This window comes from Cimex lectularius, unplaced genomic scaffold (assembly GCF_000648675.2).
Source record: "Cimex lectularius strain Harlan isolate CLEC.00 unplaced genomic scaffold, Clec_2.1 scaffold412, whole genome shotgun sequence".
NCBI lineage: Eukaryota > Metazoa > Arthropoda > Insecta > Hemiptera > Cimicidae > Cimex > Cimex lectularius.
This window is the reverse complement of record NW_019394200.1, coordinates 172,070-197,009: the sequence shown is the minus strand read 5'-3', so window position 1 is coordinate 197,009 and position 24,940 is coordinate 172,070. Positions and strand designations below refer to the sequence as shown.

General features: G+C 34.4%; 2 protein-coding genes across 3 annotated transcripts; one reads left to right on the top strand and one right to left on the bottom strand.

Annotated features, from left to right (window-relative positions):
* Positions 1–18,164: 18,164 nt before the first annotated feature.
* Positions 18,165–20,117, bottom strand: LOC106673290. Of its 2 annotated transcripts, none has more exons than XM_014405375.2 (5): positions 20,009–20,117; positions 18,883–18,919; positions 18,725–18,808; positions 18,488–18,643; positions 18,165–18,428 (listed from the first exon to the last, which is right to left on the bottom strand). In XM_014405375.2, exons 1-5 carry the CDS (start codon positions 20,014–20,016, stop codon positions 18,330–18,332), a joined length of 384 nt encoding a protein of 127 aa, XP_014260861.1. In that variant the 5' UTR covers positions 20,017–20,117; the 3' UTR covers positions 18,165–18,329. The 2 variants fall into 2 exon arrangements, with proteins under 2 accessions (XP_014260861.1, XP_014260859.1); XM_014405373.2 differs by lacking the exon at positions 20,009–20,117 and adding an exon at positions 19,023–19,983.
* Positions 20,118–20,142: 25 nt separating this feature from the next.
* On the top strand, positions 20,143–22,791 carry LOC106673289 (28S ribosomal protein S24, mitochondrial). The gene is made up of 3 exons (XM_014405372.1): positions 20,143–20,311; positions 22,164–22,359; positions 22,420–22,791. The coding sequence occupies exons 1-3, from the start codon at positions 20,273–20,275 to the stop codon at positions 22,707–22,709; spliced, it is 525 nt and encodes a 174-aa protein (XP_014260858.1). The 5' UTR covers positions 20,143–20,272; the 3' UTR covers positions 22,710–22,791.
* Positions 22,792–24,940: the final 2,149 nt, after the last annotated feature.

The window sequence follows — 24,940 nt, the reverse complement described above, 5'->3', positions numbered from 1 at the left end:
TTTCTTTATGTTCAAGAAAAATGCAGAAATTAGGCGTTGGAATGAATAACGTAAGTGCAACGCCCCTGAAGCCCGTCCTACTAATTCGTAATCGACGATCAAGGAAATGCACTTAATCCCTCGCGAGAGCGATAAAGAATTTCCAGTCGACTATTGTTCGTAGAAATGGTGTGTGGAAATGTCGTAAAAATTTCTTTAAAAGGGGATTTTTCCGGTTTTAGGGAGAACCCATGCCAAGTGGCCAAATGCCACGAATCGAGCCAACCGAGAAAATGTGAAGTCAAATCGCTGATTATTAAATTTCCCCGATTAGTCGTGATAAGCAGCGGAAAAATGTGAAAATGGAAGAAATAATGTGTAAACAAACGTACAATTCAAGCCTCTCCCCAAGATCGTTTTGTTAACATTAAATAGCTTTTCATTATCTTAAAATTATATCTTATTTATGGTCTCTTGAAAAAAGTACAAACTGCTTACTTTTATTCACAAAAGAAACATAATTTCTCGGAGTAAGAACGTTAGCTAGAAAAAAAGTAAATAATTATTTAAAACCAGTTGAAAATTAGAAAGTAGTTTTATAGATATTTATAAATTATATCATTAATTCATAATATATAAATTATAAATATTTTATAAATAATTAAATATTTATTATTGATGTAGCAAAGGTATATTTAAGACCGCAGTCGAACCATTCTGGTCCGTTCATTCTTGCTGTGTTTTGTCATACATATGCACTATACGCAATACCTAATGTTCAAGATTCAATTAACAAAATTTATATTTTCGACTGTAAGCATATCAAATTACACAATCTTTCACGATTTCTTTTCAAAGCTGTTTCATTAAAAAACATTTTTTTACTTCATTTTCTTTTTTTATCTTCAACTGTGCACGGATTATATACAATCAGGAGATTGGATGTCAACATTGGCAGCTGCTCAGGATTAATAAAATTATATTAATCATTGAAGAAGTCTCTTATCCATATCCTTTTCAGGCGTTTGCGTAGTAATTGTGAAGAATGGAGTAATCGTGTTTGTGTGTTAGTATGATTTTGTAATTTATTATGAAAACGTCTGAAATATATTTTGAAGGTTGAAAAAACTGTTGGCATGTGAGATCTCTGTGAAGTGTGCTATTGTTACATAAAAAGGGCAGAAACAATTAGTCTTAAAATGTTGGATTGAAAACTTTGTAATCTTTGAATATTGGAATATTTGGCCGATCCATATGCTGGGCACTCGTACATTCAAGTAGGTTTGAGTAGGTATGTGTATGTCGAAAGTTTTGATTTTTAATGGTAATTTTGATTGACGGTTGAGTAGGTAATAAAGCATTTTAAATTGTTTGTTGAGTATCTGTTGTTTTTTTTTTAATTGTGTGTGTGTAGATTCCAAGTTAGTGTTCTATCAAATGTAAGTTCTAAATAGTTAACTTTGTAAGGGAATTCTCATTTGTGGGCAAATCAAAGGTAAAAATTGTGTACAACAGCGGAGCGAGTATTGACCCTTGTGGCACACCTGCAAGTACTTCTTTCATCTCAGAAGTCTCCGACCCTGGGTTACTGCGAAAAATCTGTCCTTAAGATATGATTGTGTAATTAAATAATAGGCCTGGGGTAAAAATAATTTTAATTCGTATAATAATCCCTCATGCCATACTTTGTCGAAAGCCTGAGAAACATCTAGAAACACTCCAGTCGCGTACAGTTTCTGCTGGAAATATGAAGTAATGAAATCTGTAACTCGATGAAGTTGGTGAGGAGTGGGCTCGAAAGCCAATTTAATGGTCTTGTAAGATGTTGTTTGAAGTAGCAATAGAGATAACTCTTTTGTAAATTCATTTTTTCTAATAATTTAGAAGGAACGAGTAACAAACTAAGAATAGGACGATAAGATGACGGGGAGCTAACATTTTTATGGGGTTTTGGGATTATGTTAATGTAAGAAAGTTTCCATTGTATGAGAAAGTGTGTTGTTCTCAAAATTGCGTTAAATAAAGGAGTCGAAAAGACGACGGCTTTTTTGGGAAGTTTTTCAAGAACTTCAGCGGTAATGACCAGGTGATTTTTTTAGGAAGCTGTCGTATTTCTTGTGATACTGTTTTGGAGTTATTGGTTTAGGTAGGTGACAGATCTATTGGTATAGGTATCGTAAGTGAATCTGATATAAATTTATCTTGTTCTATATCGATTAAGTTAAGAGTTTGGAATACCTCGGTGAGATGTTTCGCAAATGTTTTGGACTTTTCATTTTCAGAAACGATCCATGTTACATCATCATTCCTGAGCGGAGCTGAGACAACCCTATGACGACAGAGGTTTCGGTCCTCTGCTGACAAGCTTTTTAAATGAACGTTGCCAAAGGTTTCTAGCCATTTTTTTCGGATATTAATTGCTTTATGAAGAAAGGATAATTTAGAAGATTTTCTTTTAGCGTGAGGCAATGAAGATTCTCACGCTGCATGTTTTTGTAAATAGATCAACCGCGTTTTCTAGTTCTCGAACGATTCTAGGAACGATTCATTGGTCCAGGAGTTAGAGTAGGACGATTGTTTTTAATAAAAGGTTTAAATTGAAGTGATAAAATGTCAGGTAGATAGATAGATGATAAGTCGGTGGAGGTGTTTGTTTGGAAAGGTATATTATTTATTCCCTTACAAACAAAAAAATCCAGTAGATCCGGAGATTTTTGGTTATTGTTGGTAGATATGTGGAAATGTTTGGTGTGATGTATCGTAAGTGTGAGTTTAACATTTCGCTACGTAAAGCTCGAACTCTAGGAGATATTTTTTTCGTTGTAATCCCCTCCAGCCAGAAAAAAGTTGGTTCCAGAAATACGAAGAACACCCTAAACTGGTCAGTCACTTGAAATGGAGCGCCTGGGCGGGCAATATACCGCTGTAAAAGCAGTTGTCTTGTTGAAGCCTTGTGGAGAAATGGAAGTATTCTGAAATGGTGGTATTAGTACTGTAAGGCTGTAGGACATAAAGTTAAAGTGAAATTTTATAATCACAGCAGTGCCACTGTGAGACGTGCCATCTAGGTGGTTAGTCCTTTATACAGTGTACTCTGTATTGTAAAGTCTGTCATATTTGTTTCCGAGGCAATATCGATTCGGTCTCGGTGTAATAAAAATTCGTTCGAGTTCCAATTTATGTAGTGAGAGGCCATTTGCATTCCGTAAAAGAATTGACATTGTATCAACTGTAGTAGTATTAATTACCATATTTTGTAAAGAGGGCTTGGGTTATATGAGAGATTTGAGTGGGAATTTTGAAAAGAGGATGGATAAGTACGTTCATTTGTGTTAGGAAATGTTGGAAACCAGGCGGCATATCAACTGATGTTATGCTAGTAGCATCCTAAGCCCATTGATTCTTCGTTGGTCCTGATTGAGTCTTCACACATTTTGGCGGTGGAAGGTCTTCGCCCTTCTTATTAAAAAGGTACGGAAAATTGATATCGTCTAGTTGCGGGTGGTTTCGATATACTATTATTCTTCCTTCCTTGTTGTCCTTGTTCCGTGTGCCTTGTTGTGCGTTTTGCTTGTAAGTATTTCAAGGCATTGCACCCTCTGTAGTTCGCAGGGTGATCACCTCCCCAGTTTGCGCATGTCGCTTTAGTATCTCTGCTTTTCCCGCAAGATCCAGATTCGTGTTGATCTCCCCATCGAACGCACCGAACTATGCTGATGTGTACAATAGGTTTTGGTATGCCCGACGCCTTGGCATTGTGGGCGTTGCACGTTTTGTCTCCGTTTAAAATGTTCTTCAATCTTTATTTTTTTATACAATGGCGTCATGATATCATAGATTTTTTCTTTGTATGTGTTAGAAATGTTTCAAAATTGAAACCTCCTTAAATAAAGTAGTTTTAATAACTTAAAATATTCTTCCAGGTGAGACGTTATTTGAATCGTCACTTCCTGTAGGGGCCTCTATTTTACCTATTTTAAGGTCATCATCAACTAATAAAAAAACGAATTGGGATGATAGTAGATGAAGGGAGTTCAATTTCGAAGAAAAACGAGTTTTATAACTCCCTACTTCAAAAAAATTCAATTTTCAAAAAAAAATGACATGCAGGATTCCGATAAAAGAGACTAATTTCGCACGGGCTCCTTCGCACATCTTGGATGGATTCGCTTTAATTGCTTTGTTTTCCACAGAGCTCGCGTTTGTTTAAACCCTTCGATTCGGGAGGAAGTCAGAGCGAACTTGGCCCAGGGCTGTTAAAATCTCGTTACTCGCTAATGATATTTGCTGATGCCCGGGACCCCCAGTACAAAAGAGCAGAATTGAAAAGGAATTTATTTCATGGGAATAATACAGTTGGGATATGTCATACATCCAAACAGGGCCAAAACTGAAATAATGGCAGGCACCTCCAAAGTAGAATGTTTAGTGTAATGAACGTATATGGAATAAATGGTAATCCATAATATCCAACATTACCTTTCCTGTTGAACTCGGAATAAAAAGAATTCCAACAATTTACACAGTTAATTTAAAATGTCTACTATTTTAAACTGTTTTATTTTATTATTTAATTTAAAATTTCTACTATTTTAAACTGTTTTATTTTATTATTTAATTTAAAATATCCATTTTTGATATAGTTAAACATTTTATACGAGGTATTAAAGACAACCATTTCTTAGCATGATTACTACAAATGGATACAGGGTGACTTACCTATAAACAATATAATTCAAGAACAAAAAATAATTTAAATCTTAAATTACTATTTAACTTTATGACAAAATATGCAAGAAACTTTTCTCACTTACATCTCAGGTGAAAGATTACATTCAATGAATATAATTAATGTAGTTAAATTATAGTTTTGATCTAACTGCAACTCCACTGCACCATCCTTGACAAATTAATTAATTATTACATCGTTATAAACCTAGGTTTCCTAGACGTTTTTCTCTATTAGTGTTTAACAGTTGCTAACCGCTGGACCTATTTAGAGCATGACTTAGTTTTCCTTGAAAGTAAAAACTTTCTTCGAAATTGGTTTCTCCTTCATGATTAACGAACTGAAATTCAATTAAAATTCTCTTCTCTTTCATGGGATTTTACTTCCCTCAACAGCAAGCAGCTAAGTCCGAACGTAGTTACGAAACTAAACCAGTGACGTGGCGTGGGAGTTTTATACCAACCTCACTTTTTTTTATGGAGTAGTTAAATACTTCTTTATTGGTGCATAAAGATACTTCATTTTGTTTTGCGCAATTTTTAAATCGAGATTTTATCATGTAAATCAAAATTAAGTTTAAAACTTGAATTCATCTGCTACCTTAAATTATCGATCACAATTTTGGTTTTACACTCCACTAAAACCCGCCACTTTTCGTCGATTAAATTTGTCAGAAACCACTGATGAACAAATTTAACGCGCCACTCAATTTATTTAGTTTAATAAAATTAAATTCTTTATCTTTTGTTAGTTACAGGTCATTAGGAACTATAGAAAATAATGCTGTGTTTACTTCCGGACTGATTAATCCGATTTTCACAAGTAGCATTATACCCTTCCATTTTGCTAAGCCTAAAGATCGCTTTCAATTAATATTTTTTCTTCGTTGATTCCTTTTGATATTATTCTTATTCCTGAACCTTTTTCAATAGCTCCAGTCAGGCATTGTATGACAGTGACAGGGTCATAACATTATCAGTGAAAGGGTACAGCCATTCGTTATAAAGTCGCCAGAAAGCTAAGGTAAATCACTCTGCAATAGGAACGGCTTTTCGGTGGTTCATACTAGAAGGCCAGCACAGGATCGACTAGGTCTACAGATGAGAAAGATCATAGATTCACCCGTCATCAGACTCTGAGAAAAACAAGTCCGAAATGTGTCGATTTCTTCCCGGACTGTAAGAAGTCTCAATGAACGTAACCTCAGGCCCAGCACAGGGCACGTGAACCTCTTACCACAGCTCAGAAAATGGCCCGGCTTCAATTGGTGACATCAGAAAGGCACACCCCATGCTCTGTGGTTCGTCAGGAGGCATTCCATGTCATTAATGTCCTGGGATGGCATTTGCTTGTACGTCCGCAGCGAATTGGTTGTTATGCGTAAACTTCACAGAGGTACTTACAAAACGTAATCGAAGGACATGTAATGCCATTTGCCACCCCACCCCCAATCGGTGAGAGTTTCTTGCTAATGCAGGACAAAGCCAGTACCCGCCCATAGAGTATGGTGGATGACTATGTAAATGAGGTTGGAATTGAGATCTTGGTGTGAGTAAGCGACGAGCACGACGGCGAAACACAGGACCTAACATCCTAGAGGAGTCAGAAACGGCCGTTCTTGATGAATGGTAAAGAATTCCTCAGGATTTTACTAGAAATCTTTTCAATGAATGCAAAGGCGTTTAACGGGCGTGATTTCGAGCCAGGCGTAAAGTACGTAATATTAAGGGGGGAATAGGTTTTTTGTACATCTTTATTTATTTAATTTTTTTTAAGAATTACGCAATAAAATTTTTCTTTTTAAATGTCTTATTTGAACAACCAAACATATTTTTGGTATGCATAACGGTATGACTATTGACACTGTATTGCTCGTTACCTCTGTAGAGTTGAAAAGCTTTAACTGGAATAAATGAACACAGAAATTCAAGTTCGACATAAATGCTTTATTTACATATTATGCCGTGTTAAACCAACTTCCTCCTTAATTGGCTATAACGAGTAATAAATAAATAAAATTATAACATTAACTATAGTATACGTTAATTTAATGATTTATTATAAAGTCTTATTACAAAGTAACTCAAAATTACTTTCATATGTCAGTTTATTTTTTTAAATAAAACCTTTTTTACGAGTATGGCATATAGTTTTTGCACTTATCTCGTGCAATCTTTTGAACTTTTTTAATTGAGCAATTATAAATATAATGTTAATATTATTTTATTTGAAGAAAACAGTTTCACATTGATTGTTCGTTTGCTGGTGTGCTTCTAATGCATAAAGAGTAAAGGACAGTCTAGATAGACTCTAGCTCTTGACTTTTGCACATTTTGACTTGTTTAAAAACAACAAAATTACCCAATAAATATAAACTGAAAAGAGACCTATATTGTTGATACCACTCTGCCGTAATAAATATCAGGTGGTTAAAATGAATTAAGGTAAAATTGCAGAATAGTTCCAGGCTGTATAAATATATCCTTTATTTGCATGAAAATTTGTCTACAGAGTGATACGGTGAAACGAGCAAGGAACGTATCCACCGTTTGCGTTTCTACCGCATAATCACTTTAAAAAATATATATATATATATCACATAATTTACCAAGAAGCTGGTAAAATCAATTACAGGACTTAGCTGAAATCAATGCCGTCATTTACAAATAAAGCTCCTCCTGTTTTTATGGCGATACGTCGGCGGATTAAAAGGATTACCGCCGGAAACAACAGTTTGCCAGCAAACGTCACAGGAAATATGTAAATGAATGTAAATTTATTTAAATACTTCCTCCCCATACACCCAATGACTGGTTTGTCTCGTTTTCGAATTGTTAGACCTTATCTGCCTTCCCCTGCTATCTTCAAATTGCACGTAATTGCGTTTCATTAACGAGATACAATAAGGAAACAAAGTCTTTCTTCGAGGAAACAAAATTCTTTTTCTCTAATTTCCAAACTGCTAATGCTGCAGGGCTACACCGCATACATGGAGCACGTGAATTATACTATTCACGTAATAGTATTATACTACTCCTGTATTTTACAAACAAATCACTGTATTTCCGCAGATAGAAGGTGTAATAATGAATTCCACAATTTCACTTCTTCAACTACGAAGTTGTATATAAAAAGATATATGATGCCATGAAAGAAGTCTCAAAACATTACCTTTAAAGCTTGCGAAATTGATGTTTGAATATATAAAAATGTAAATAAATGTATAAAATAAAATAATGAAGTAAAATGAATAGAATAGAATCAAATAAATTAAATTAGCAAGATTAAAAAAAGAACAAAAAACTATGATTTCACTTTTTAAAGAAAGCAAATATTCACAAATAACCTACTCATGTCACGTCCTAACTGTTATGGACAAGATGAGAATTTGGTGAGAAATATTATTTTGCAATCTGTGAAATGATGAATCGTTCTATTGATATACAGCCCACCATTGAGGACGAAGCCGAAAAGCGTCTGACCAACCAAAACTGCAGGTTTAAGTAGACTATAAATGATGAGAAATTACCAAGAATTATGATCACGCAGGCTTCTACCAGAAATCAAACCATTTGTACGGATACGTAACGAAACATCATGATAGAGAAGATCCAGGGTTTAGTTAAAAATCAAAATTGGTAGGACTTAATTTATTTATATTTTTCTCAGTTTATTACTGGCATAGATTTTATTAAACGATCTGAAACCTAGTTGTAGTTTTTGTTTCAAATTGCATTGTCCGTAAGTACGATTACGACATAAATTGCATATTTCAAAAGAGACGAATTTTGAAGTAAAAATGTTTCATTGCACTTTCTTCTCTGAAAACCTTCCTTTTAATCCATGTTGCATCATCCTTCTATTAAATGAGTTAATTAAATGGCGAAATACTTCTAGTCTTCGTTCAGTCAATGTGTGAAACAATTACTATTAGTTTTTCATAAGAACATCCAGTGTGCACTGCACTTTTTGTTGAAAAAATAAATCTTCTATATTACTCCATGAAATTCCATTAAACTCGAGATTGAGGATGTGGTTTCAACGGGATGGAGTCTTGCTCATTTTGCGTTATGATGGAACGCGTACATAGCAAGCACTGACGAACTAAGTGATTTTTCAAATATAGTAGTACTATACTCACTAATTTATTTATAAAAATTATATTTTAAGTCAAGTAGCTAGAATCGCATTAGATGTCATAAAATCTGGCAGATATTTCATCAATTAGAAAATATACTATCGTAAATTACTTGTTAAATTTTTCCAATTATTTCACGGATTTCAATCAGTCGTCAAATAAGTATTAGAGATCTATCTCACAGTTGTACACGACAAACAACTTCAAGGAGGGAAATACAAACCTTTCCGAGCTGTTTGGCCAGTGCCACAAAAGTCATCGTTCCCAGTGTAAAATCGCTAGAATCAAGTAAGCACTTCAATTAATTGCCTCGACGCTTTACGATAAAACTCGAATGCAAAAAGGATAGTAGGATTTTGTATTTTTACCAATATTATGTAAGAGAAAAATCCAAGAAGTAACATTATTTTTGGCGAATATTATAATATATTACTAAAATTTATGTAGACTGTACTAAAATCGTCAAAACTAGCCGTTTTTCTAAAAAATCAGCTTTATTTCATTAAGATCTCCAAAACCTGGGGAACACAACAACCGGATGATATTGTGGATACCAGGACATAAAAAAATTTGGATAACGAAAAGTCTGATACACTGGCCGAAAGAGGGTCAGCAAGACCATAAATAGGCCCTGAACCTATTTTTGGGATAACAAAAAAAAACATACTATATTCTTTCTCAGATTGGATCCAACTAGAACAAGTCGATAAATTCTAGAGGTGTTAGGCACAGTAACCCTCACCAAAACTACCAAACTCACTGTTAGTGTTAGAGAGGAAACCTCGGAGGAGTGATAGGACTATATCCCGATCACTGACATCTAAGAAAACATCGGAATAATGGTGTACTCCATTTGTAGGGTATGAAATGAGGAGGAAGAAAAAGTCACCCATATCACCTTCGAATGAGAAGCAACCACCCAATGAAGACATAACCTGGGATACGAAGAAAACCCAGGGAATAGATTGCGGCGGAGACAGTCATTGACCTAACTTCTTAAAAGAAGGATTGAGTCGATTGCACTGGACTAAGGGACAAGGAAAGTACAATATCTCACAAGGCTAGGGAAACAAAAACCCCAACTTCCTCGTATCCATCATCAACATCACTATGATCAATTCATAAATAACAAAAATATGACAATTTAAGTGAACTAATGAACTATGTTAAGAAAATAACCAAATTTAGATAAATTAAAAAAACCTATTCTTTGTTCTTATTTGTTAAAAACATCATTATTCTCAAAGAATTTAATATTTCTTTAGTTAATGAGTCATTCGCGAAAACTAATTACTTTTAATAAAAGGTGTTTTGATCAATAAACAAATCACAGGCTGTTTTTCAAATATTATCCGAACTAACGACCAACTTGTAAAAGGACATTTTTTACTACCTGACTGATTTCTGTAAGCAATGACGGCATACAAAATGCACCACGCCTTATCATTTAAAGCTTATTAACATGTTCAAAAGAAAAATATTAATTTTTTGTATATAAATATTTACTTACTGAACAGCAGTTTGTATAGATTCATTTAATTTTCGTTTGTGAAGAAGGCCCTGTCAAACACCTCTTTGCTCCCCTCACCCAATTTGGCTGGCTTTTATCCTTTCTCCATTTTATTTGATGGACCCAAAGTTTGCGTCGTTTCCAATCATTTGAGTCAGGCTATTCGTGCCGTTTTGGTATGTTAGTCGCGTTTCAGCCTCTCACCTAGCTGGGCAATTGCTGATAAATTATTACAAATCGTGGCCAAATCTCCAATTCCTTGCAACAGAGCTAATGCTGTTTTTTTTCCCCTACGCCGAGTATACCAGAAATATTATCTGAAGAATCTCCCATCAAAGCTAGAAAATGAACCATTAACTAAGGTGGTGTTCTTCAGTGGCCAGTTTTATAGATTAATTTGGAAATTTCGACCAAAGTTTTCAGAAATGACCAATCTGCACATGTTATGCCCTAATTGTTGTTGGGTCCGTTTAAATTCTCTGTCGCTTCAAAAATAATTGAGAACCGATTTCACAATTCAGTTTCATGGTTTACATGGACGCTCCTTCTCCTTTCAGCATCCCGATGATCCAGTTATCAGCGTGCTCGTTCCGGAGGCTCTGCGAGGTGACAAGGACGTAGCAATTAGCAACACTGACCTATCGTTATCTGGTTATCAATTAACACGAGCCGTGCTTTACCACTGTTTCGAGCAGTCATTACCGTCGACCGATTTAGTCAATGTCCTTAAAAAGTCACATCACCTTCCAAGACACTGTGACAGCATCCTGCAAAGATGATTGCAGAATGATTATGAAGATAAACTTCCTGCCTATCGAGGGCTTTCGATATTGTTGCTTCCAATCACTGCGAAACCGCTTGCTTGTTTCTTCTCAGAAGTTTCTGTATTCAACTACGATTATCTTCAACACGTATTTTGATATCAATTTAAAGATATAGTTTATTACACTATAATTCAATACAGCATGCCTGTAAGATTAGCATTTCATTAAATACAACACACACACACTAACCGGCAAATATAAATCCATATAATTCGTTAGGTAATCTGCATTTATGATATAAAGATAAAATGTAAATAAAATATAAAAATCTCAATGTATATTGATATTGAGGGACGCCGCTGGGGGTTGTCTTCACTACGTATTTCAAATCATATTTTATATTTTGTATACGATCACAAATGTAATGTGCATTAAATAAAGTTGGAAAAGGCGGGAAAAAACAAAACAATTATTATGTTCATATTGCGTTCGTGTGCTACTGCTCAGATTATCAATCGCCTCAAATTATTCACTCAAAGAAAAATAAAATATCTAATTGTTTATTTTCCACAAAAGCTAGCTATAAAGTTATTATTCAGAAATCGTGAGATGCGGTCTGGTGAGATGTAGGTGTCAGAAAAACATTTTCTTTATCGTGCCAACGTTTCGATCTTTATTGAGATCATCTTCAGTGCCCGGGATTTACAAACATTGTTAAAATTTAACATAAACATGTAGGATGTGGAAAAAAGTGAATTTATACAATGCAAAATATATTTTTTATATTCAATCAAAGTATTTCTACTCACTCAAAGTGCTTGTTTTCTGCGTAATTGTGCCATTCTTATGTGTCGTGTTGAGAATGCCAGTGAGGTATTGCTGTTTTATGTTTATATACGTTGGATTTTGAAGGGGTGGGGAAGGAAGTCGGTATAGAAAGACATTTTTGTATAAGGAGTCGGCTTCTTTGAAGTGAAAAGAGCCGACGATGGGAAAAAACGTTGGTAATGGTTCGGCCAGATTATCCTTTCAGGATTATATAGACGGTGATAAATAGGAAAAGGAAAGCTAAATTGTTCAAAAATTAGACTATGTGAAATTTTTGATGTGTGGAATGTGATGAATATTTTATGTTATATTATGTTTTGTGGGATGTGACGATATATGTATGTTATCTATATTGAATTTGATTAATGATATTGGCGTAGCTGCGACTGAGTTTACATGTATCTGTTCTGTAATTGATGCTGTGTTTATCTCTGTTGATGTAAACCATTTCTAAAAAGTCACGTTTATGTTTGTTTTGTTCTGTGTGTAATATTTTTGGATTGTTGAAGTCGAAATTGTGTTTGTGTATTCAAAATGGTGGGGAAACAGTGCTGTAGGACTTTGCTTGGTTTTTTTGCAATCATAGATATGTTGTTTTAGTCTCTCATATCGGGATGAAAGACCGATGTAAGTTCCGGACAGTTTAAACAATTGATTTTGTAGATTACGTCAGATTTATTTGTTATTGGTGTGGGATCTTTAATTTTGGAAAAAAGTGTTTGAATTGTTTTATAATTTTTGAAAGCTATTTTGAAGTTATCGGACGAGAGAAATGTGTTTAATTTATGTGATAGGCCGTGAATGAATGGCATGAAAATGTATGTTGGTTTGTTTGTATTTGATTATTTGATATACTTAATGTAGTATTATTAGTACTAATGGATGGTGTTAGTGTTGAGTTGTAGTTGTTGATTATGTGTTTAGGGTAGTGATTGTTATGGAGGATCTGTTTGTATATCTTTATGTTCTTGTGGTGAAATGATTCATGGCTTAGGGTAATAATTCTGTGAAGTAATCCTTTGGCCGTGTTTATTATTGTATGAGAGGACGGTGAGATGTAAAGTTGAGATAGCGATCTGTGTTTCTTTACATCTCACCATCTTCTTCATACAATAATAAACACGGCCAAAGGGTTACTTCACAGAATTATTACCTTTTTATCTCAAAGAAGCCGACTCTTTATACAAAACTGTCTTTTCTATACCGACTTCCTTCCCCACCCCTTCAAAATCCAATGTATATAAACATAAAACAGCAATACCTCACTGGCATTCTCAACACGACACGTAAGAATGGCACAATTACGCAAAAAACAAACACTTTGAGTGAGTAGAAATACTTTGATTGAATATCAAAAATATATTTTGCATTGTATAAATTCACTTTTTTCCACATCCTACATGTCTATGTTAAATTTAAACAATGTTTGTAAATCCCTTCCCTGAAGATGATCTCAATAGAGATCGAAACGTTGGCACGATAAAGAAAATGTTTTCTGACACCTACATTTCACCAGACCGCATCTCTCGATTTCTGGATAATCATTGACAAACGATCACTAATCATCACACAAACACTAGCTATAAAGATTAATAGTTGACTTAAAACGTAAACACAACATTAATAACTTGTTGTGCACAGATTAAAAATTAAGAAAATCAGTTCAATTTCATCCTCAGATCCAAATTGTCAAAGAATTTTTTTCAAAAAAACAATAAATTTGAGTACAACATTAAATTTCTTTTCTTAAAAGGACGGTTTTAAGTCTAGATCTCGACTGAGCAGATGCCAATGGCGGACATAGCGGACGTTAGATAGCCCAACTCCTGGGTGTGCCGCTATTCACGATGGCCTACAGCGGTTTAGGGCCACCGGAAGTCTTGATCGATGGGAAGGAAGTGGTCGAACGCGATATACGAGGGCTTCAGACGATAGCTCTTCGGAACTGTCATTTAACGGTATCCTTGATAGGCAGTCGACTCCAAGGTCCGTAATGTAAGGGTGAGAATAGCCTCTAGACATGCTGCATCAGTTTCTCTTCTACTGGATAGGCATCGAGTAGAAAGACGACTATTCACAAATCACCATCATGTTTGAACACTAGAACAATGAAAGGCTGTTCTCTTTACAGATGCTTTCTGGTTTGGTTTAGGGCAATCAGAGGTACGGGAGCGTTTGTGAGGAAGACGTGGAGAAGCTTTGCTTCATGTGACATGATTATCATACGGAATGGATCTTTGCTTGCACTATGGTACATTGAGGATACCACAATTGGTACATCCAATCGAAATGGCTATTCTCTAACTCTAGGAGGGGAATAAGGAGGCTGATAGGTATCCTAACGGGCCATTGCCCCCTGAGAAGACACCTCTTCATAATGGGTACTCTACCAGACCCCTTCTGCCGCTTCTGCGAAACAAAAGAAGAAACGGCCCGACACTACCTCGCAGAATGCGATAGGTATGCTAGGGAAAGATTTAATACTTTCGAAGGAGAGGACATAACCAAAACACTCCCCAGGATAAAATGGTCCACAATCCTGGGGTTTGTGAATAGGTCCAATAGGTTTATACAGGACTCGTGAGCCGACCAGGTCCCGGACTTTTTAGGGATGGGGTACGGGCCTACTCAGGCTTTTAACCCCTCGGGTCCTGGTCGCCCGCCCTGTGTAATATATATATATATGGTACATTGAGGAAGTTCTTATGGAAGCTGTGGTCCAATTCACTCCATTTATTGGGGAAAACTTGTTGTTAATGCATGATAATGTTCGACCGCATGTAGCTCGAGTTGTCACCCATTAGTTGGAGGATGTGGGGATTACCACAATGAATTGGCTAGCACGTTCTGATGACATGAATCTTAGAGAACACTCACGGTATAGATCAAACCGCTCTTGTTGAAGAATGGAATTATGTTTCACTAGACCAAATCCGGTGTTTTTGTATTCAATGCCTAGGAGACTTACTGTGAGGCCAAAGGAGGTAATATGTTTTATTTTGACCAAAACCAGGTAATAAATTGTTAAATGAATTGTAATCTATTACTAAATGATTTCTCATTGTTTTGGTGAATTTTTTTTCAAACCGTCATATTTAAATAATTTAACTGATCAATTTCAGATCTTGTTTAATTTGATTTACATTAAAATAAGTATGTTGCAATTAACATAACGATAAAAATACATAGTTTGGAATAAACAACAAAATGTCCGATTTTTTCTTTGAGAGCATGATTACGAAGCTATATATGAATAAAAGGAGAACATTTGCAACTCATGATATGGCGAACACATAATAAAATTAATATCATATTGTATTTTTTAAATAAATTGATATAAAATTATCGCGTACTATTAGCTCTTAGTGCGATGCTTTAGTGTGATGCTTTTTTTTTTTTTTTTTTTTTTTTTGGTACCCCTTGCAATCCTAAAGTCTTAAAAAGAAACTGAGAACTAATTGAAAACGATGGCAAAATTAAAATTCCAACAGGAAAAATGAAAAATATAATTGTCATTGCCCCAATCTTCGTACTTTTCTGTCGCAATTTGATCGTTAAATTGAGACAAATTTTCCAACGGGCAATTCCAAGCGATCTGATATCAAGAAAAGCCTCAGATTTCAATAACCCGATTTGACAGTTTGACCCCTGCGGACAATTAAATCAGATTATAATTCGGAGCGCAATTCAATCCTGAAAGGAGGCAATCCACGGCGTTAATATTATACTAAGCCGCCACTCCGGACTGCATTGATGGTGTAGACGTTTATCAAGTTTACAAATTGATTACATAGTTGTTCCCTTTCTGAAAACGCACTGTCCAAAATTGTTTTGATGGATGGTTCATTGTTGATGAGAAGGCTTGAAGAAATTGGTTATATATCAAATTGACTTACTTTCACAATGCAACAAAATTAAATTTTACTTTACAAGATCATAAAAATCACAAGCAAACTGACAAACAATTAGTAATTTATCTACCAATAAGACCGGATTTATATGTATTTAGATAATTTTTCTAACTTTCGTACATCTTTGTTGAAAATTTTATTTGATATTTTGTGTAATTTAGAAGCAAATAACACTTATTTTACTTCACATAGTCGTAAATATTTGGTGGATTTTATACTTTATTTTACTTTAATTTTTATATATTTGTCCATAGTTAATAAAATAAACACAAAAGTATTGTAAATTTTTAAAAATGAGCAAAGAGTGGAAAAGTGTTTCAGGGGACTATGGTTTCTAATACATAAAAATGTAATTTTCGAGAAACATCGACCCTACTCATAATCGTAAATGAATATGTACTTCTATTAAAATTAAGTTTTCAGGCTAGCTTGAACTCATATCCTCTGCCATCATTGGACTGTTCCCATTACATGTAGAGACATCGCATTGCTCTGCTAAGAATAAGATATACCTTGGTATCTAAAATGCTACAAGTTAATTCAAAATCTAAAGAACTTGAGGCAAAATATATATGTGAATTTCATAATGAAAGTACAGTGAGCTTTGGGGTAGCATGAGGAGCTTGTAGGTTCACTAGGTTGGATGGATTTTTCTTGGAGATCTGCAGTTTATTTGTTTGCGTATCTGAAAAATTGTTGTTCACGTATCTGAAGCAAAGCTTTATTTCATTTCTACTTCTACAATTGTGCCACACTTTTTTGAGAACAAATATACCTATCTTTAAATTAAATAATAGCCTGATGAAGAATTTTTATCAAAGTAGCTTGAATTATCCTAGCCCCCTTCCTATTTTATCCAAAATCTATGAATGCCTCCTCCTTGGAAGACTAATACCCATATTTGACTATGAAAATTTAATTCTTAACCATTAATTTGGATTCTGATCCCTCTGTTTTACTTTTGGCAGGGCTTCAGAGTGGTCAACACGATATCGTATGCTTTAAAAAACAAACAATATTGCTCAGCTGAACGTCTGGACATTGCACACACATTCGACTCAGTGTGGCATCCCAGTCTCCTTCACAAGTTAAAACATATCTTCCCTCACACCTATTATCTCATTTTGAAGTCATTCCCCTCGGAACAATGGTTTAAAGTGAGAATAAGGACCAATTTTTTACCTATCACGCCAATCAAAGCTGACGTTTCATGAGAAAGTATCTAAGGTCCAATCCTCTACACCATCTACACTGCTGACATACCTACATATCCTAACACACAACTCACAACCTATGCTGATGACACCACAATTCTATATACACACTCCAATCCTATCATAGCCACAGAAGGAAATCATCTGAACCTGATCATGCAGAACAGGTTGAACAAGCAAAAATGCCAACAAGTAACATTTATGCCCAAACGTCAGACCTGCCTACCAGAGCAAATAAACAAGTTAATACCTCCTTCCAACCAATTCTGATATCTTGGGCTTTCCTTACATAGCAGACTTACATGGATGTATATAGAAAAATTAAAAATACAACAATTTAACAAAAAAATCATATCTGGACTACTCAGACAGCTATTGGGACCAAAATCACCACTAAGCTTATGTAAGAAACTAAATACTCACCAGATGATTTTGGACTTGCAGAGCCGAACTTGGGACTCCTTCATCCAATGAATCGAACTTTTTAATCCAAAGTTCTCTGCAATATTCTCAATGTTCCCTTCTACATCCTCAATCAAATGATCCATACAGCTCTTAAAATTCTCAAATAAATTATATACTCTCAATTACCAAAAGTTAAAAGTCTCTCATGAAGGATCTGATCCGAACATGCTAGCTCAATTTCCACTCTAAACTACCGCCTATCTTTCCTCAACAACCCGCTCTCATAATCTACCGTGCTGGTTTTCTCCCACTCTGGACTCACAGATCTGTACATAATTATCTGCTGAAACTACAGAAAATTCACAATTCTATTATTAGGTATATTCTTTCTTTTCCCACATTATTCAAACAATGTGTTAATTATTATTATTTTTAAATCCATAACTAATTTATTTTATTTTACATATTTTTCTTTATTCCTTACACATTTATTACAAATAAATACATTATATATATATGTATGAAAAATCCACTCCAAAAAGCAAAATGTAACCCAAATACTGATTTAATAATCATTTGGAGTCTCTTGACAGTTTACTCGTTAGAAGCTTTTACAGAGTTGATTTAGCTTTCTACATGTATCGTAATGAAAGTTTAACTTCACAATAACTGACAACATTGTGTGATGACTTTATGATGATAATTGTACCTCTTTATTAGTTTTATGGTACAAGTTTTAACAATAAATAAACATATAAAATAAAATCAGACAGCAGAAATGAAAATAGTTATATATCATAGGTACAGAAAAACAAAATCCATGTTATAAAAATAAAATTTATGTACATCATTTAACCTATTGACAATGGTTCTTTAGAGTGCTTAGCAATTATTGAGAGCAAATCTTCAACCTCTTGTTCTGTCAATCTTTCATCATAATTGCGCATAATCTGCAAAAACACAAATAAAATATATATTTTATAAAAGGTTATAAATACAAAATACTTACAAGTGATAATTCCAATGCAGTTTTAGGAGGCGTATTGACAATCATGAGTTTTTCACGATATGTCAGGGGAATCGGAAAGTCCAAAAGAGCTTTTAGCAGATTCCTCACATCCTGCTCGGACTGCTGTGCATGTAAGTTATGCAAATATTGTGAAGTCTATAAAAAAATCATAACAAATTTATAGTAATACAATAATAATTGTGTAGTTTCAATAAACTTTATTTAAAATATAATCACTTCATATAAAATTGTGGCAAATTGGTTTCCTGATTTTGTACTAATCTGCGAGTTGTCTTTCAACTCATTAAGCAGAGACAGTACCTGAAATTTATAAAAAAATATTATATATATTTCCAATGATATATTTAATATGGCCCATAACAAAGAGGGTTTACCTCACAATTGCTGAGTGAGGCAACTTCTGGATTTGTTCTAAAACATTAAAATACAAACTATGTTTATTATATTTCTCTAATCAAATGTTGTTATAAGTAGTTCCAAAACAATAAGTGTGAATTGGCGAACTATATCAAACCTCTTTATCATGCCCTAAAAGTGCTCTATGGTATTCATTCACGAGCTGGCCTTCATTGACAACTTGGGCTGCATGTGGTTGAGCATTAGCATGTGTTAACACGATGTTGTCCCCAATATAATGAGCAAATGTGATCACAACTTCCATAAAAACTTCCTTAAAGTATCTTAGCGCAGTGAAAAATCCATTCTGTATAATCAATTGCTGTCTTTGCAAAAGATGTGACTCGCAAATGGCACATTAAGAAAAGCTGCCCACACAGAATCCTGGACATCTAATTGCCACAAATTAAATTGGCATTCATTTGTGAAGAGAAAAGTTCCCATTGTTTAAATGTGTGAGCAAGTTGCTGATTTGAGAATAGTTGCCTTTCTACTCGATGCCTCTCCTATATTAGAGAACCTAATGCGGAACTATACATTAAGTTATTCCCACGAAGCCTTCTGATGACTGTTTTAGTGCTCAAACTTACATTACTGATATTTGGAGTTGACTACCTATCAAACGACAAAGCAATTGCATCTAGCTGTCGTTCATCACAGTCGACCACTACCTTCTCTTCGATCGAGACTTCCGGTGGCTTTGATTGATTGGTTGATCATGACAACAGATCAGGAACATATTATAGGTTCATTACCTTAACCATTAACACATTTCACAAACTAAATCAATAAAACTTTAAATTTCTGAGGCGAAGGAGACATCACATTGGGTTCTATTCTGTGATCACTATTGCAGTCGTTAGTAAATCATATGTTTCTTCATACATCTCATCAATCAACTTTCCAGCATTAGTTTTCACTAATAATTGTTAATGACTGTGCAAATAGAACCAAGCCTTTTCAGGACTCAACTATTTTGTCAGCCTATCGTTGCTGGATTTATAAAATGGTACTATTTCCTTGTTTTCGTTAACAGTTAAAGTTTTAATAAAAACTAAACAAATGGTTGGTAAATATGTCTAAATTGACAAATTAATTACTTACATTTCCATCAATAAAATAATGCCTATTCCTTATTTTTATAAGACGTATTCCTTATTTTTATCAGACGCTACCAATTGAAAAACAAAGAAGGTTCTGTGCTTGTTACGATGTACCTTTTTCGTAACCTTCTTACTTGTTTACCTCGTTCCTTGGGGTTTTGCAGCAAGGTCCTCACGATCAAAAGAATTGGATGTCTTTGTAGCATACATTTCTTATTATTTCTATTATTATATTATTACATTTCGTATTATTATTGTAAACAATATGAAGGCCAACGGATCTCTCATTTTATCTGTTTCGAAGGTATTTGTATTTCTTTATATACAATAGTTAGGAAATTGATCTATTAAACCTGTAAATTTGCCCTTTAATATTGAAAAGTACCCAAAGATGATTTTTTTTAGGTATTCTTTTAATCAAATTATCTGAAAGTAGTTGCTACAAGCTTATGTTTGAAATTTGAAATTTTACTCTAAATGAAGATGTTCATATGCAAAGAGATCTATGCTACTATTCAATTTCAGGATTACTACATATTCACTACTATATATACTCATATATACTCCACTATTTATAGTTTATTATATGTAAAGTACACAATATACTATACTATAAATTCACCATTAATTGTATAATACATTTTTAATTTATTCTTAATTCATGAACATTTCCCTCTGCATGAATGAAAGCTGTTGTTTTACCCTTACCTAAAGATTCTTCACCATCATTCCCAAATGCTTTTTGATCAATAAGTGTTCTACCCTCGTTATCTAAAGCTCTAGAAATCATTATGTTCACTGCTTTCACCTTTTCAGTCTGGTTTTCAACATCAACATAAGAGTGTTACTTTTCTTTTGCAATGCTTTTAGGATGGTCGACCATACTTATTTAGAAATTTGAACATTTGTTTGGTTTTTCGTCCCCTAGTTCTAAATTAATATTCTCTTATTTATCAGGTCGTAAACAAGGTGTCAAACAACCTAATAACAAATTCTCATCTGATCTTCTTCTTAAGTTTGGCGTTCCTCAAGGTGCATTTTTAGGGCACTTATTGTTTTCAATTTTTATTAAAGACCTCCCTTCTTATTTAAATTACTTCAAATTTCCCTTATATGCTGATAATACCCAAATCTATACACAATGTCCCCCTCATCCCTGTTTCCATTCAACTCAACAAAGAACATTCTAGCTGGGGTAATTGGGCTTCAGACAATGGTCTCAAACTTAACCCACTCAAATCCCATTGTATAATTGCCCACATCTGCCAACTCAGGATTTTCCTTTGCATTACTCTTGGCTCTTTAATACCCTTCTCTAACCAGGTAAAAAAACTTAATGTGAATTTTAATACCAGATTATTTTAGGGCGTTTATTTATGCTTTGTTGCTAGAAGGGTGAAAGGGACTTTACATTCACTTTGGAAATATCACAAATTTATCTCTCCGGCAATAAAAATTATTCTAATGTACTCTTATTTTACCGTTTTTTATTTATTGCAGTACTACCTACTGTTCACTTAATCACTTAATCAAACTTCTACTAAAAAAATTAGAATACTTTTTAATAATTGGACAAGATTTGTATTAAGTTACGAAGAAGAGAGCATATCTCAACACATGACAAGTTCATTCTAGATATTAATTTATTTGATTACCTTAAACTCCAATCTCTCATTTACTTATTTAATATGAAACATAAGCTCGGCCCATCATACTATTCATTACATTCAATTTTAATTCTTCCTGTTTTAAATATTATAAAAAGCTTGCATCATGTATCTGTGGAATTCCCTTCTGCGAAATATTAGGTCAGCTCACTCCCTCCGGGCTTTTAGGCAGCTTTCAACTTTTTTCTAAACAATTGATGGTTTGATCAAACTAACACGATCTTGTTGCTATTCTCTTTTTCTTATTTCTTTTATACTTTTCCTCCTCCTTCTCTCCTTCATTCATATTCAACTATGTTAATATCTATAGAAATTTTGCTTATTAATTATTATTTCCTGCAATATATTTTGTAACATTTTTGTTATTTAATCATTTTTATATTTTTCTACTCCTGTAAAGGGGCCAAGCTGTATTGTGAAAATGTTTTGTTTTTCTCTCTTTTTTTGATAAGTATATTTCTATTTCTTTATAAATATTATTAATTTTAGATATTTCATAATGTTCTACGGCCAATAGAAGTAACATCGATTGCTAGCAGGTCAATTCACTTGACAGCAGCTTGTGAAAAGAAGCAAGCAGGTCGTTACAAAAGGTCTCCAAAAGGTGACAAGCCGCTGAATTACGAGCAGGCCAACCCGCCGCATACAATTGCTCATTTGAAGTCATGGAACTCGTGGAATACTTGTAAGCAAATCAGCTTTGTTTGTTGAATAGCTCGACTAATTTAATTTTTTCCCCTAACAGCCAACCTCCAAGGCGGGTTGCGGCCTGCAAAGACCCTTTTTGAAGATGTATTCATAAGAAAATTCATGTTTGGTACCTGGCACAATTTATTTGTGTCTGAAGTCATAATCAAACGCCAGCACAATATGATAAGGATAGCTGGGATCATTGTCCGCTCATTGCCTCCCAGGAAGATATACTTTCTAATCGGCTATACAGAAGAAATTCTAAGCTACTGGCTGCAATGCCCTACCAAACTTGAACTCCAGACTGTCGATAGCCGAAAAGATGTTACTTTCAAATATATCTAATTCTATATTTTAATTTCAAAATGAATTGTACAATTAGTGTTTTTGTAGAATTTTGTATATAAATATACTATATTTAAGGTCAGTGTTTTTATTGAAATACAAAATTACAGTTTTTCTCTTTGCATGTGGCACATATTCAACATTAGTCAATCTAGATTTTATTCAATAATTGTGGTCAGTGGTGTAAAATTAGGTATTAGGTAATTTAGACTTTAAAAAAATCAAATGTGATGGAAACTAAACACTTCAGGCACCCAAATATAATTAATAAAATCAAACCCCCCCCATTCTTAAAAATAAGGATACCGAAAACACTCTTTACGACATCCTATAGTCTCAACAGATACAATTTATCATACAGATGGCTCAAAAACAAATTAAGGAACCAGATCAGGCATTTTCTGTACAAGCCAAAACATTTGCAAACTCATTAGGGAACTACACCTAGATCTTACAATCTGAAATACATGCCATCAATGTTTGTGCCTTAGAAAATCTTAAAACAGGTAACACTGACAAAAATCACTTTAAAACTAGTTAGTTAATCTATTCAAAATTTGGGGAAACACAATAACCTAATAATATTGTATACAGGGAACAAAGGAATTTTGGATAACAAAAAGCAGTCACTGGCCCTGAACCTATTTTTGGGATAACAAAAACCAACACAGAATAGTTTGACAAAAGGAGAAGTGGATAAACTCTGGGGGTGCTAGACACAGTAAGCATATGTTAAAACAACTCTCGCCAAGACTCACTGCTAAGGCTGGTATACACTCGACAAAATTGCACGACTAGGTCTAAAGACAAAGTTCTGCGATTATCTTTATTCAAATCGGGAACAAATAGATTGTTCTGCAACTAACTGTAGACAAAAGTTGCAAATCTATTGGATGGAAAACTTGAGACGTGTTGCACAACATTTCATTAGTGTTAACCCTAGAGAGGCTAGAATGGTTGCTCTAAATCTTGTTTCTTGCTTGCGTATTTTATTTTCAACCGTAAGTAGCAAGATTTCAAAATCCGTGGTGGTTAGCTGGATGAAATTTCTGAATTTCTTCTAATTTTAATTTTTCTAGACAAGTGCTAATACGTTCCTTGTCCACCGTCGTTTAGGATTAATATTCCTTTCTTGATCACAAATTAAAACTGAACAAACAGCAAAGCCGCAGGCTGCTACCTCACTTGTCATGTATCGAGGAAACTTGTTTAACTGAGCTGTGCAGGTGAAGACGCGTGACAAAGTTTCTAGATTATCTTGGATTTGTTCCACAACAGTGTACAGACAAAATCGACGATTTGTCTATAGACAGTGGCAAGATTTTGTCTATGAGAGTGTACTAGCACCTACAGTTAGAGAGGGCTATCCTCAGAGGAGTGAGTGGACTATATGCCGGTCACTGGCATCTGGGAAAACTTCTACATAACATGAATATATATATATATATATATATATATATTCAATTATGACCCCCATATATAGGGTAAAGGAGGAAGAAACAGCCACCCATATCAACTTTAAATGCAAAGCTACTACTCAATGGAGACGTAGCATGGGATACAAAGAAAACCCGGTGAAAGGAATTGTAGTAATGTCAATGAGCTATCAGTGACACTCTTTAGGAGAAGGATCGAGTCAGTCGCACTGAACCAAAGAACGAGGAAAGCACAATAAACTGGAAAGTTGTAGTGCTTGACTAACCTAAAACCTAAAACCCCCACTTCATAGTATCCATATTCATCATCAGAGTAAAAAATCAATAAAACTAGAATTTATAAACATTACATTGTATAAGTATTGATTTTGTACTTAGTTTTTATTTTCCTAACCATATTTTTAATACATGATGTAAACAGATAGGTTTCATTGTGTTGACTCATCTACACAGAAACCACACACTTTGAGCACTGAAGATGATCTCAATAAAGATTGAAGCATTGGCACGATAAAGAAAATGTTTTTTTAAACTTGTAGTGGGAAACTACGGTACCCGCTAAGTGTTACTACCAGTTTTGGAATGGTCTTGCCCTCCACTCTGCCACGATAATCAGAGCATAGCCAGTGTGAATATATAAGCAGGGGCACTGCTCAACTTGCTATATTGTTCAGACTCGTCAACCCGATGAGGTCCCACACATACCTCCTTACTTGTCAACCCGATGAGGTCTCACCATACTTTGAGACTCATCAATTGGGCGAGGTCTTACTCATACCCTCAGACTCGTCAATC

Bases quoted from the DNA above. Each gene is read 5' to 3' on its own strand.
- LOC106673290 (XM_014405373.2), bottom strand. The intron at 18,644-18,724 runs GTGATTATATTT...ATTTTTTTATAG, and splicing joins TTGCCACAATTTTATATGAA to ACTTCACAATATTTGCATAA. The intron at 18,429-18,487 runs GTAAGTATTTTG...GTGTTTTTGCAG, and splicing joins CTGCATTGGAATTATCACTT to ATTATGCGCAATTATGATGA.
- LOC106673289 (XM_014405372.1), top strand. From the start codon at position 20,273: ATGAAGGCCAACGGATCTCTCATTTTATCTGTTTCGAAG. The intron at 20,312-22,163 runs GTATTTGTATTT...TATTAATTTTAG, and splicing joins TCATTTTATCTGTTTCGAAG to ATATTTCATAATGTTCTACG. The intron at 22,360-22,419 runs GTAAGCAAATCA...TTCCCCTAACAG, and splicing joins ATGGAACTCGTGGAATACTT to CCAACCTCCAAGGCGGGTTG.